We start from the raw sequence: 14,542 nt of genomic DNA, 5'->3' as shown, positions 1-14,542 counted from the left end.
ATATCCGCTGTACAGTCTGCCTCGCCAGAATTTGTATTTGCCTGTCAATCCTGATATTTTATCTTGATACCTTTAAACCCCTGCGTGAGCTTTTGCTATTGAAAGAAAACAATAAAATCATTGAAAAAGGTAACCGATTCAGCCACTACATATACATCAGACCAGCCCATCTGGCACCAACAACCATGCCACGTTCTGAACGCGGCAGTTCCAAAAATGGAGCTGCCGCATTTGTCGACTCCCGTGCGCATGCGCTGGAGTGATGTCATCGCGGCTTCGCCGAATGACAGCGGCGGAGCTGCGAGACGCCACCATCAAGATGGATGCGGCGGACTACAGGGGACAGCGCGACTTCACTGGCTCCTGTGTCAGGTAAGTGACACATAATGGGCTACTATGCGATGCATAGTAGTCCATTATGCTTTGCCTTTGCAGGGAAAAAAAGAGGAAGTAAACTCATCAGGGTTTACTTCCTCTTTAAGAGAGTCTCACGATGTCCTGTAAAGGGTTTAGTTTTTCTCTTACTGTTCTATCGCAATTCATGCTTTGAGATCATTGTATTGTATTCCAAATAACAAATTTGTATGCTGTAACATAGTATGTTTGTTTTTTTGTCTCCTTTACTTTTATTGTGATTGAAAAAAGTTTAATAAAAATAACTTGATTCACAAAAAGATGCACTTTAAATATTTTCTAAAAGACCTTCAGAAGTATCTTAAAAAAATTTAAAGCAAACTTCAAGAATTATGTTTTCTAATTTCAGGGAAGAATTCCGGACTATGTGGGTAATTGGACTTGTATTTAAAAAGATGGAGAACTCGGAAAATCTCAGCGTTGACCTCACTTTTGACATTCAGTCCTTCACAGATACAGGTAAACAGGGTTTGAAACAAAGGCTTTTATGTGGACCATTAAATATAGTAAGTTCGTGTCAAGTTGGTCGATACCAAATCTATCTAGACTTTCAAATTGCACATTCTGCAAATTGACTGTGATACTTTATACAATTCTGTTGTTGGGTTCTCTGTCATTCTTTGAAGGATCTGGTATTCTTCAACAAAAAGTGGTAAGCCAGTTCATAGAGTAATAACTCCTTCCACGATCAGCATGCGCTAGTGTTTTTTGTGTCCTGGGGTTGTTCATATTTTTCAGCACAACTGATCTTAAGACTTCTCCATAGTAAATCGTGGATTCTCATATCAATAGTTACTGGTGTATCTTGGCTGGTCTTGCTGGTTATAAAGTTTCCACCTGTTCAGCAAGACAGCATAATCTTTTCAGTTAGTGTGCTTGTTAACCACTTGCCAACTGCCCTATAGCAGTTTTACTGCTGCCTGGTGGCCTCTGTGCGCAGGATACGTGATCCTGCACTTCCCGGTAGTGGGCACAAATGCACGCCACCGCCGGCTCACTCCCCCTGTGATTACTCTGCCAGCACCCGCCAGTCATCAGCCACAGAGACAGAACTACAGTTTTGTAAACAAGGGCAGATTGCCGTTCTGACAGGAGGGAAGGCATTGATCCTGTGTCTTGGCAAAGCAGGGATGTGAATTCATGTCTTCCTCTAGTAAAAGCACCTCCCACAGTTTAGAAATTGGTCAGGCACACAGTTAACCCTTTCATAATCCTAGATGTTAACCCCTTTCCAGGCAGTGTCAATTAGTACAGTGACGGTGCATGTTTTTAGCACTGATCATTTGATCAGTGTCACTGGTCCCCAAAAGTGTCAGTGTTTGAATGTTCACCGCAATATCGCTATAACTATATCACTAACTTTTTTTACCAAAAATATGTAGCAGAATGCATATTAGCCTAAATCAATACATTTTTAGATTTTTTTTTTTAAAAAGATATTGAATTTTGAATATGTTTTATAGCAGATAGCAGAAAGTAAAACTTTTTTTTGTTTTTCAAAATGTATTGGTCTTTTAGCGCAAAAAATAAAACTGCAGAGGTGATCAAATACCCCCAAAAGAATGCTCTGTTTGTGTGGGGGAGGGGGCATTTTATTTGGGTGCATCGTCACACAACCACACAATTGTAACACACGCGCTTTAATTCTTACCTGAGCCCAATCTTGATCCAGCGATATGCACAAGAGCCAAGACTCTCGGCTCTCTCACTCATTGGCTCCCACTGCTGTTAATTAGCCAGTGATGAGGAGGTGGGGCCTAGCCCCACTGTGTGTCTTATGGACACCCAGAGCAGGACTTGGTAGCGAGCATTGATGAGTGCCCCCATAGCAAGTGGCTTGCAGTGGGGGCACTTGGGGGGGGGGGGGGGGGGCTGCTCTGTGCAAAACCATTGCACAGAGCAGGTAAGTATAACGTGTTTGTAATTGTTTTTTGTTATTTTTATTAAAATAACAAAGAAGAAAAAACAATTACAATCACTGTAAGATGTTTTCCTAGTTTGCAAGTGAAAAATGTAAACAGGTTGTGCACATCCCTTATCTGACTGTTTTGTTTGTTTTTGTATAGTTTATAGACAAGCTATAAACAGCAAGATGTTTGAAGTAGACATGAAGATTGCAGCCATGCATGTGAAAAGGAAGCAACTTCATCAGCTCCTACCCACACATGTGCTCCCTAAGAAGAAAAAGGTAAAGAGCTGCTTTAGGATGGATGAAAATAGACTATCCCTTGGCATTGAGCTGCAGAGCCATATTTAGAGATCTAAACCAGTTTGAGTTTATTCTGATTCAGAGAATTCGTTTAAAGCCCCATACACACTATATGTTTTTTCTGCTGAGTTTTTCCTTCAGATTTACCAAAACCATATAATATGAGGTCAAACCTTAGGAGTTTCAATGTGTATGCAATCAGGCAGGCCCTTGCACTACATGGTTTTGGTAAACCTGAAGGAAAAACTCAGCAGAAAAACTGATAGTGTGTATGGGGCTTAAGGGTTTTTTTTCTTTTTGGTTTTGCAGCATTCTACGGAAGGTGTGAAGCTGGTGGGTCTGCATGACAGCAGCCTGGACTTATCCGTGGACAGTGACAACAGTATGTCTGTGCCTTCTCCCACCAACACCACCAAGAACAATCCATTGAATGCCTCAGGATTGTCTCAGGGGTAAGATTACCATTTTTTTTTAGTTTGTGACTTTAAATAAGAAAAAAATCTGTTTAAGTTTGCCTATTTCCAGTTCAACTGGTTTTCTGTTCTACTAGCCAGAAGGGGTTTTCTGATTTTAGTTTATTATATACAATTCAGGTACATTTAAACAGCAGGTTTTGTAGTCTGAGATAAACAAGCTTTGCATGTGGCATTGGCAGATCATGTGGATGCTGGTAAAATGTACCATCTATGAAGAATAGTGCAATTTCCCTGCAAGCTTCTAATTTCTTACGTGCAGCATCATCTTCAACTCAGCTTGTTTCTATATAAGAACGTCATCCTTTAGCGTGGCCATTACCTGAGACCCGAGGATATGACACAGGTCAATCGATGTAATATTTCTATATACCTTCAATGGGCAGTTTGTAAAGACCTGCAGGAACAGACCGAGATGAAGTATGTTATGTTATAGGTAAAATATAGTGGGCAGACAGAATCTGGAGCAGCCGTGCATAGTAGCCATTCATCTTCTATCTTCAGCTTGTCCAGTTAAGCATTGAAAATGAAAGAAGCTGATAGGATCCCATGCTCAAGTACTCCAGATTCTGGTTGTTCCCTCTGTGTATTTTATGTGAGAACACATTTGTGACGGACTCGGGACACCCTGTTGGGTATTTTTGCAAGAAGCTGCTTTCCAGGTCCTTTAAAACGAGACCAATGGATCTGACTATAGTAACCCCAAGGACCAGACAACACCAGTCTTGGAGTACACCAGAAATAGAACTGTTTATTAGAACACGAATACAGACTTTTAAAAACTTGAGTAGGATGTTCTCCCCTCCTGATCATATTACTCTAACAATACACTGTAACCAGAAACATAAATTAACATGAGATAATTAATGATGTCACCAGACTAGGTGACTTGGATATGACCTTTCGGGTCAGCCTTGTCGTCTCCTAGCTTACTAACTACAATAAACATTATCATAAATATCAACACTGAACTCCTTCACACAATAGCAGAGTTAATTGGCACAAATAACAATGGGTGAAAGACCCTTAGAAGCCTTAGACTTATTTACAATAAACATATTATAGCAGACAACCCCAGACAGGTGACTGGAGTTGACCTTGTCATCTGCTATGAGCCTCACAAAGAGTGGTGTTCTCTTAAAATCCAGGGCCCATAATCAGTAGGCTAGCATTCAGTCCCCTCCAAAATCCTCTGTCCCTGTTAAGTCTATCACAACATTCTAAAAGTATGCTACGTAGTAATGTTTGTAATGCTCAATTTTACTTGCATGTTCTACATTATCTATATGTCTCTTAGACTAGTTGCATTCTTGCTAAGATCAAATTAATAACAGCCTTAAAGTGGTAGTAAAGCTTTATTTTTACCTACAGATAAGCCTATAAATAAGACTTGCCTGTACAGTGAGGGGGGGGGGGGGGGAGAAGTATTTTATCCCCTGCTGATTTTGTATGTTTGCCCACTGACAAAGAAATGATCAGTCTATAATTTTCATTTAGGTTTATTTTAGTGAGAGACAAAATAAAAAAATATCCAGAAAATCACATTTCATTTTTTTTTTTTTTTTATATATATATATAAATTTGATTTGCATTTTAATGAATGTATTTGACCCCTTCACAAAACATGACTTAGTCCTTGGTGGCAAAACCCTTGTTGGCAATTAGAGGTCAGACATTTCTTGTAGTTGGCCACCAGGTTTGCACACATTTCAGGAGGGATATTGTCCCACTCCTCATTGATCCTCTCTTAGTCATTAAGGTTTCATGGTTGACGTTTGGTAACTCAAACCTTCAGCTCCCTCCACATATTTTCTATGGGATTAAGGTCTGGAGATTGGCTAGGCCACTCCAGGACCTTTTAAAAGGCCTCTTCTTTAGCCACTCCTTTGTTGCCTTGGCTGTGTGTTTTGGGTCATTGTCATGCTGGAATACACATCCACGACCCATTTTCAATGCCCTGGCTGAGGGAAGGAGGTTCTCGCCCAAGCTTTGACAGTACATGGCCCCATCCGTTGTCCCTTTGATGTAGTGAAGTTATCCTGTCCCCTTAGTAGAATAAAACGCCCCCAAAGCATAAAGTTTCCACCTCCATGTTTGACAATGTAGATGGTGTTCTTGGGGGTCATAGGCAGCATGCATCCTCAAGAGTTGAGTTGATGCCAAAGAGCTAAATTTTGATCTAATCTGACCACAACACTTTCACTCTCTGAATCATTCAGATGTTCATTTGCAAACTTCAGATGGGCCCATACATGTGTTTTCTTGAGCAGGGGGACCTTGCAGACATTGCAGGATTTCAGTCCTTCACAGTGTAGCGTTACCACATGTTTTCTCATTGACTGTGGTCCCAGCTGCCTAGGGATCATTGACAAGATTCTCTCGTGTAGTTCTGGGCCGATTCCTCACCGTTCTCGCGATCATTGAAACTCTGCAAGGTGAGATCTTGCATGGAGCCCCAGACCGAGGGAGATTGACAATTATTGTGTTTCTTCCATTTGCAAAAGATTGTACCAACTGTTGTCAGCCTCTCGCCAAGCTGCTTAGCGATGGTCTTGTAGCCCATTCCAGCCTTGTGTGGGTCTACAATCTTGTATCTGACATCCTTGGACAGCTCTTTGGTCTTGGCCATGGTGGAGAGATTGGAATCTGATTGCTTCTGTGACCAGGTGTCTTTTATACAGTTAACAAGCTGAGATTAGGAGCACTCCCTTTAAGAGACACCTAGGAGCCAGAAATCTTGCTGATAGGGGGTTGAATACTTATTTCATTCATTAAAATGCAAATCGATTTATAACTTTTGAAATGTGTTTTTCTCAATATTTTTATTGCTCTATCTCACTGTTAAAATAAACCTACCCTTAAAATTATAGACTGATCATTTTTTTGTCAGTGGACAAACATACAAAATCAGCAGGGGATCAAATCCTTTTTTTATTTTATTTTTTTCCCCTCACTGAATGTAAAATGAATATCTCCTAAATGTGCACCATTTAGGAGATATTCACCCTGCATGCAGCTGCTGATGTCACCGACTTATGTGTTCTAAAAGTCTGGCATACCATGCTGGACCTTCAGAGCATCTTGCCGGTGTTCTGTTGGATAGTGCCTGCTATCGAAGTGCCCGGGATGTACTGCGCATGCACCATACGGAGCAGCACAACAGCTGATTTTACGACCAGCTGTTTTTTGAAGGTGCCTGCGCACAATAGCCGACGGAAAAATGTTTTTTTTTTTTTTTTTGTCAGATTGTGCCTTGCACTGGCGAAAGCAAGTTCATGTCGGTGAGGGGTAGATTTTTAAATGAAGTCCAGTGCTGCAAAACATATATTTCAGATAAAAAAAATCCACCTTTCAGTTGACTAAACACACCTCGCAAGCGTCCAGGAACAATAGCAGAAAAATGTGTTTTGCAGCACTGCCCATCATTGAATAAACCGCCCCCATCATGTACTAATCCGCCCCTCACTGACATGAACAGGCCAATTTGTCTTCTGTCTCAGGCACCACCCAATTCCCACTCTTCCATGCTTGGGGGAGCATGTGACCACCTCCCATAATGCGATGCTTGTGCTACCACGCTCTTGACTGACACCTGCTGACGTGTATATTTTGCTTTCGTAAGGCAAATTGACAGGGTCTCTCACTGAAAGTACTAGAAGTCCACAGACAAGCTACTGTTGGATTTGCACTGAAGCCCTGCACAGTATATTAAGGGGTGTTGCTTTTAGAGTAGTGCTTAATTAAACCGGTAAACCCCTTTTAACCAATAGGTAAGGTTAGGTTTTGAAGATCCTTGATCGTTCTTGTTTTTCTTCCTGCAGTAGAAGCAGTCCAGCAACACCAACTAACTCTTCCTTGACCAATGTACCAAATTCGGAGAGCAACGTGCAGTCCTTGAATAATTCCTTAGACTCATCACGGGGTGAGTTTGGAGCGTTATGCACTTCTTTGAGGAATCTAACTTTTCTTCCTGCTGTTTTTCACCATCGATCTTTTCTTGCAGGTAGTCTGTACGAAAGCATTCCTGCTGACACTGCCATGTCGCCAGCTATCTCTTCAACACCAAAACCTGTGGTGTCTCGGGTGGTGACCCCTACCCGACTGGTGAATCAAGTTCCAAAGCCTTTCCCAAGCACGGCAGTGAAACTGCCAAGTCCAATAACAGGTGTAAAGCGGACATCCTCTCCTCAGAAGGAGGAAAGTCCCAAGAAAGTCAAAACCGAAGAGGTGAGTTTGTATTTCTGTTGCACTTTGAGACGGTTCTTTGTGGTATACCTAGATAGCATGCCAAGTTTAATCTTTTTAGTCACGGTTTATTAAACCTATTAAAGAAAAAAATTTGGCAATACAATGTACAATACAACATCTACGATTTTACTAAAACCATCCAATAAAAGGAATCCACGCCTGTAGTTGACATGTTTAAGCCTCTTACATAGGCCTTAGTTATCTTTTTTTTTTTTTTCCTATTGCCTATTCCAAGTATAAAAGTGAGCCCCAGCTGCAAACTATCATTGCATTCCTGCCAGGTGTGTTTGTTTTTTTTGTTTTTGTTTTTTTCTCCCATTGGTGGGTGTGTGTGTGTGTGTGTGTGTGTGTGTGTGTGTGTGTGTGTGTGTGTGTGTGTATATGTATATATATATATATATATATATATATATATATAATTGAAATCTGTAAGAGAACCTGTATGTTGCAGTGAGATTAGTAACCTGAGTGATCCCTTTTCTGGACAGCACATGTTCTGCAAAATATGAAAAATGCAAAATATGAAACTTAACTTCAACACAGGGCATTTTCACCCCCTTCCTGCCCAGGCCACTTTTCTATGGAAAACAATTGTTTGCTGTTCCACTTTTAGTACAAATGAACAACTTATCCATTCTTTCTTACTACAGCGACCATATTTTTTTTTTTTTTTTTTTTTTTTAGGATGACAGCAATGGCTGCACTGCTGTAGACTCAGATGAGTCAAGCCGATGTGAAATGGAATTAAAGGTGAGTCATTTGAAGAGCGGTCCATGGATGCTTTCTTTAGGTGCCTCTATCCATTGTTCTTCTTTTCAAAGCTGCTACAGTGAAAAAACTCGCCACCACCCTCATCTATAGCTGGCTATAGCAGTAAGCGGCATTGGAAGGCTGAATCAGATAGCAAAGCCTGGGGAATGCCCAGGAAAAACCCAAGCCTACTTACCACCAGCTCGCAGACAACCAAATTAACCTAACAGTACATTAAAAAATGGGGTTAGTCCGTACGCATTTGCAAACGCATGCGTAAGCCAAAGTTGCTGCAGGGGTGTTTATCATGTTAAAAGGTTTAAAAAAAAAAAAAAAGGCCCTAAAATTATAAAGAGAAAAAATATACAAAACGCTATTATGCCTGGAGGACATTCATTCAACACTAAAAATAAATAAAACACTTTCTTCTCGCTAGTTAACCAGGCTTCTGTCTGAGATTTACCTGGAACAAGCATAAAAACATGCACATGTGTATGACTGTGGTACAAAGGTCGATTGTAGATTCTCTGGAAGGCAGCATCCGGCATGAATGGATCTACATACTCACTAAAGAGCAGTGGAATTTGATGTTTATTTTGCCAACAAATTCCACTGCTCTTTAGTGAGTATGTAGATCCATTCATGCCGGATGCTGCCTTCCAGAGAATCTACAATCGACCTTTGTACCACAGTCATACACATGTGCATGTTTTTATGCTGGTTCCAGGTAAATCTCAGACAGAAGCCTGGTTAACTAGCGAGAAGAAAGTGTTTTATTTATTTTTAGTGTTGAATGAATGTCCTCCAGGCATAATAGCGTTTTGTATATTTTTTCTCTTTATAATTTTAGGGCCTTTTTTTTTTATTTTTTTTTTAATCCTTTTAATACGAAATGTCACACAGAAATATTTTCACCTTTTGCAGGCAGAAGGTGGCTATTGACCATAAAGAGTTTCTCTTTTAAAGGCTACGGAAAGGGGGGGAAAAAATGCACGTGTTTTTAGAGGAATGGGCGTTTATTTTCTTTCCACAGAGTGCAGAGCATTGCTCCTGTGATTAGTGTTACACCCCAAATAGTGGTGCAACTTGTTCCTAAAGGTGAACTTAACCTTTAAACCTTATTCCCGGCTGTTGCCGGTTGCTGTTTTGGTTGTGGAAGCAGCCAATCCAAAATACCAAGGGCTTGTTAAAAGAAGTATGGGTTTTTTTTTGTTTTGTTTTTTTCCCCCAGAATTGTACTTGGTGTACACACACACACACACACACACACACACACACACACACACACACACACACACACACACATTTTCAGCACTACTTTTTTATTTTTTTAAAGCTCTTCATGCAAAAATGCAGGTAAACACTCTAAACTGCACCATTTTTTAAAAATAGACTACAGAGCCGTTTCTGGTAAGAACAGGTCCTGCTAACATAATTTCATTTTATTTTTTTAAATGCTGTTTGTAAAATGTTAAGTGTATTGTGAACTGCACCATAGTAACTGCTGTGTATGGATGAATTACAGTTGGTATCTAAAACTTGGAGGGCAGCAATGTAAGTCAGCATCTGGTGAAGAAACCCTTGAAGAAAACCCTAGCTGTGGCACTGGTTGGCTGTGACTGCTGCAACATCCATTGCAGACCTCTTGCCTGTTCCTGTGCTGCGTTAAGGATGAATCTTGCCTTTGTTTTTAGTGCTTTTTTGCATACAGTAATTGTTCATCCTTTCTCATTTTTCTGTTTTTGCATGTGCTGTTCTTACAGGAGAATGAAATGGATGAAACGTCTTCATCTCCTGTTCCGGGAGCTTTGCCATCTTCTCAGGTATGTGTCTTAAAATAACTTGGTGTTGCGCCTTAACTTTTCAGCAGGTGAGAATTCTTTTTTAGTACATTGGACATTACCTAATGGCTAAGGATTATTTAGTACAACTGGAGAAAATGGGACATTTTGCCCTTGGCAGGCAGCCTGGCACTATTTCAAGTAAAAAGGACATTAATCCTTGGGGGAATCCCTTTTATTTAGTTGCAGCCTGGGCAGGGAATTATTGGACCAGATTCTTACTGCGGAGAGCATAAATATCATTGTCACCGATAAGAGTTACACTACAAACTTATTGGTGGTCAGATCATTAGACTTCCATCTCGCCTCTATAGGCACATTAGGATTGTTATCTAAACCCACCCCCCTTGTTGGTGTTTAGGAACCAATCAAGGTTCACAATTTGAAGAAATAAACCTCTGACCAGTAGGACAAAAAAATACTGATCATTTCCTCCTGTTGCTGGGTGCCTGCACATCTGGTCTCTTTCCAGCTAATGGTGAATAGCTTCTGCTCCCAGGTTCTGGCCTGTTACCTCCGGTTTGCACAACTGTACCATATTATGATACTCAAGGGAGTGGGCAATCGCCAGTGACTAGAAGCTGGTCACCTTTTGTAGAATGACCCAACTGTTTAGGAATCCTGCTATGCTGGACAGAAGAACAAACCTGGTGTGTTAGACAGCTGGAAGTGGTTTGATGAGAATATGTAAGTTCAATATGTCATACAGAAATATTAACAATGGAACATGTCAGAGCCAATGATGGTGGTGTATATATGATTCACTTCTGCTACCAGGATTTAAAATAACTTCTATGTTTGCTTTTGCGCTTTTCCACCATTTTTTCTCATTTTTCTAAAGCGATCGTCCAGTACAGACCTTTCAGATGTCCCAGCTCTCCCGGCTAATCCAATTCCAGTTATCAAGAATTCTATAAAGCTAAGACTGAACCGATAAAACTCCTCCCCAATCTCAACACCTCAGGGTCCATAACAATCTATTGCCAGATAAACTGTGTTGGTCTCTCCAGGAAAGGAGTGACAATGAGGAGAACAAGAGTGATGGGAACACTGCGTAGACTCCTATTATTGGGCTGTAACCATCTTTTCCGGAGGCCCAGGTTAGTATGGTGGGAATAAGTTCAATTAACCAGTTGCCATCACTCCTAAAAGATAACGATGATCGTTACTAAAGGACTCCAGTCCAGAAGAGAGCGAGCCAGTGAGACTGATCATGTTTCTATGTGTATCCAATGATTAGTCTATGTAATTCTTTTGCAAAGATTGACAATACAATTGGCCTAAGAAAAAAAATATCAGCTGATGCACTTTTATGTTTCCTGTTCCTTTTTAACAGTAGTGAGGATCTTTTACACGGGTTTCTTTTAAATCGTCCTTTGCTTTCTGTCACGTGCTTAGAGTTGCGCATGTTGGGTCCCAACACTGGATGTCTGTCATTTTTTTTGATGACTTTACTGAAAATGAAAGTGAACATTTTGCTGTTTTTTTCGTCTTAACCATTAGATTGTAATGTGAGGGTTGAAGCTACAATTTATGCCAATTGAAGGGATATGTTTTTTTTTTATCATTCATGACAATGTAAAGTACAGCTATTAGTTATTAAACACAAATAGACAAAGTCCAGTCTACGCTTATCACAGTTCTAAAGCTTGCGAGAAGTTCAGAAAAGTCCTTGCTATCGTTTTCCTGTGATGGCCAGTACAAACTTTATACAGTTTTCAATCAGGTTCAAACTTTAATTATTTAGACTATATAGATTTGCCACAATGAGTTTACTAGCCAAGCTAGAGAACAAGTCGTGGAAATTTGCAAGTCATCCATCTTGCAGTTTGTTTTTTCGTAACATTCTGCCATCTGGTTGAAATTTAAGCTGTATTCTGTCCTCAGTTATGTAGGATATAGGAAGTATATCCATAAGGGGTTTTTGTCATAATGTCATTGCTAGTTAAAATGAAAATAATGCAGTCTGAGGTTTTTTTTGTTTTGTTTTTATTTGCGAAAAAGCTTGTTCCTTAAGACTGCCCCATCTGGTGGCAGTGTGGTACTGGTCCACTGTTTTTTCTTTCACTTCACGCATGTACATTTTCTGTGTTTGGGTTTTTAAAATCTACTAGAGCAACCCCAAACGCCAAAGTCTAACTCGGGCTTATGTCGTTTCCCTTTAAGCCTCTGCAATAATCACTGACCACAGGCCTCACCCCTTTTGTTTCATAAAGGTTCTTACCTTGTGATCTTCACACAGCTTTTGAACACCCTTACAATGCACCCATGCAAGGCTTAGGCGTTCAATGTAGTTGCGTCAGCACCGGATCAGAATGCTCATTTGTTTACAGAAAATAAAGGATATTTTGGTTCTCCCAATTTTTACAGTTCACTACTTTATAGCAAGTACACTTGGGTTTTGTTTTTTTTCTTTTTAGAATCAACTTTTTAGTTTTTTCTTTTACCCACTCTTTATGTTCTAACTTAACTTTTAACTTGTTTCCACAACCTGAGGATCAGACTGTTGCTTCCGCATGATGTATGTATTGTCCTATGACTGGAGTTTTGGTTTGTTTTATAGTACCCGTATTCCTTGTATTTTTCAAAAGCTATTTTGTAAACAGATTATGTATTTCTCCATTGAAAATGAAAAAAAAAAATAAAAACCGCACAACCCCACTGACCTGCTTGTGTCTGTGTTGTCATCGTGTCTTCATCCTTTGAGAACGCATTTAATGCATTGAATACTGAGAGCACATTTTTTTTTCCAGGTACTTATATAGTGCTGTCAATTTATGCAGGCCTTTATGTATACACTCGCAACCATTTTATTAAAGCAGTAGTAAACAGCAGGTGATTACACAAAAAAAATGTTCTGCACCTAAAATAAAAATATTAAAAGCCAGCAGCTAATATTGCAGCTGCTGAATTTTAATAAAATCACACTTACCTGTCCCAGGGTCCAGCGATGTCAGCGGCAGATGACGAGCAATTGCTCGTCTCGCTGCTGCCCCCGCCACCATCCTCTGTCATGGAATCGGGAAGTGAAGCATTACAGCTTCACTGTCCGGTTCCCTACTGCGCATGCGCGAGTCACGCTGCGCGTCTCTTACGGTCCCCCGCTGTGTCCCTGGGAACCGTGTGTTTCCCAGAACACAACGGGGGCGGGGGGGGGGTCTGCGGCGGTCTGGCCGGAAGTGAGTGCGGATACCTGGATTATCCAGGTAACTGCACCCCCCCTCCCCCCTGAAAGGTGCTGATTGTGGCACCGGAGGGGGGGGAGGAGGGATCAGATTAGTGGAACTTCCCCTTTAAGGTGAAGAACCGCTTTAACTTTTCTTCATACTCCTAGCTGTGTAGTGGCAGTGTGAGAGCACCGGTCCTATGACTTCTAGTGAGATTTGGTGATGTCACCACTGTGCTGCTCACTGTTCTGTTTGCTGTAGAGGAAGCTGTACCTGAGGACTTGCAGTGATAAGATCTTTGCTTCTTTCTTTTCTCCTGCTTATATTCCTACACCAGTCATCAGATCATCACTCATCAGTAGGGGACATCTCTGATACAAGGAAGCAGCAGAAACCAAAATATCTGCCTCCACAGAGATAACCTTTGCAGAACAAAGTTTGAGCTCCCTGCCTGGTTACCCATTGCCAACTTAACACAGGCAATGCTTGAGATTAGTTTTTTTGCTGCTTGCCATTTTTGGAGATATAATTTCCACAGTAAAGATAATATTAAACTGGCTATAGACAGGGCTAAATTTGCCCAGTAAAGCAAGAAGCGGTCAGATTTGGATCAGTGTTTGGCTGGCTGTCCCTGCTTGACAGAAGATAAATGCTTTGACAATTTGGAAACCTATTGTTGATCAACCGATAAAGCTGCTGATCAGTTTTATTTTTCAGAGGCTAGTCCCTCCATCAAACTCACTTGTATTAATAGAGGAATCTTAGTGTGGTGTTTTTTGGTGTTTTTTTTTTTTTTTTGCTATGTTAGAATCTGTGATGACATATGAGCTGCCATTTCAGTCAGCAAACTATCACAATGATGGCCACGGAACTAGCATTTTTAAGAGTGCAATAACGGCAGTCTCCTTCAATACCTCGTGATTGTACCTTTGAAATATTGAACCATATACAACAAAATGCTTTCATTGGTGTTAATGCAAAAAAAAAAAAAAACCTGCTGATCTTCCATGAAATACAGAGCTCCCAGCTTCCTGTAAATTTCTCAGACCACCTCCTTCCTATCTTTTAGAGATCACACGAAGAAGAGCTGTTATGTGGTATTAACATGCTTTCTAGTAGAGTGGTAGCGCTGTTCCTCCACATACTCAGTACAGTGAGTGAGAATGGTTTCCCTAGGAAAGGAAGTTTATTTTCACCTGGTGATGAGAATGGTGTTGGATGGTTGAATAATGTACTGTAACCCCAGGAGAAAAGCAGGTATACAAAAAAAATAAAAATAAACCAAAGCAGGGATATTACACCTACTATATGCTACCACATAAAAGATTTTTATATAATTAGTTCAGTCTGGTGACTATTCCCCTTGCACACACTCCCACCCCCCAGATCCCTCCCTATAAACCAACCCCCCCCCCCCCCCCCCATATGACAGTATGGGCC

At 40.7% G+C, this 14,542-nt stretch overlaps 1 protein-coding gene across 1 annotated transcript in view; it reads left to right on the top strand.

Annotated features, from left to right (window-relative positions):
- The window catches only part of PAPOLA (poly(A) polymerase alpha), a 77,764-nt gene extending 65,164 nt beyond the window's left edge, over positions 1–12,600 (top strand). The window contains exons 15-22 of the mRNA XM_077463545.1: positions 764–873; positions 2,481–2,602; positions 2,933–3,075; positions 6,918–7,018; positions 7,100–7,323; positions 8,029–8,094; positions 9,858–9,917; positions 10,777–12,600. Of these exons, the coding sequence (XP_077319671.1) occupies positions 764–873; positions 2,481–2,602; positions 2,933–3,075; positions 6,918–7,018; positions 7,100–7,323; positions 8,029–8,094; positions 9,858–9,917; positions 10,777–10,872 (922 nt within the window). The 3' untranslated portion in view covers positions 10,873–12,600. The remainder of the gene's footprint in view (positions 1–763; positions 874–2,480; positions 2,603–2,932; positions 3,076–6,917; positions 7,019–7,099; positions 7,324–8,028; positions 8,095–9,857; positions 9,918–10,776) is intronic.
- The last annotated feature ends 1,942 nt before the right edge of the window (positions 12,601–14,542 follow it).

Source organism: Lithobates pipiens, unplaced genomic scaffold, assembly GCF_037356315.1.
Source record: "Lithobates pipiens isolate NorthernLeopardFrog02 unplaced genomic scaffold, aLitPip1_a1.2 Scaffold_30, whole genome shotgun sequence".
In the NCBI taxonomy this organism is placed as follows: domain Eukaryota; kingdom Metazoa; phylum Chordata; class Amphibia; order Anura; family Ranidae; genus Lithobates; species Lithobates pipiens.
This window is presented reverse-complemented; position numbering and strand designations above follow the sequence as displayed.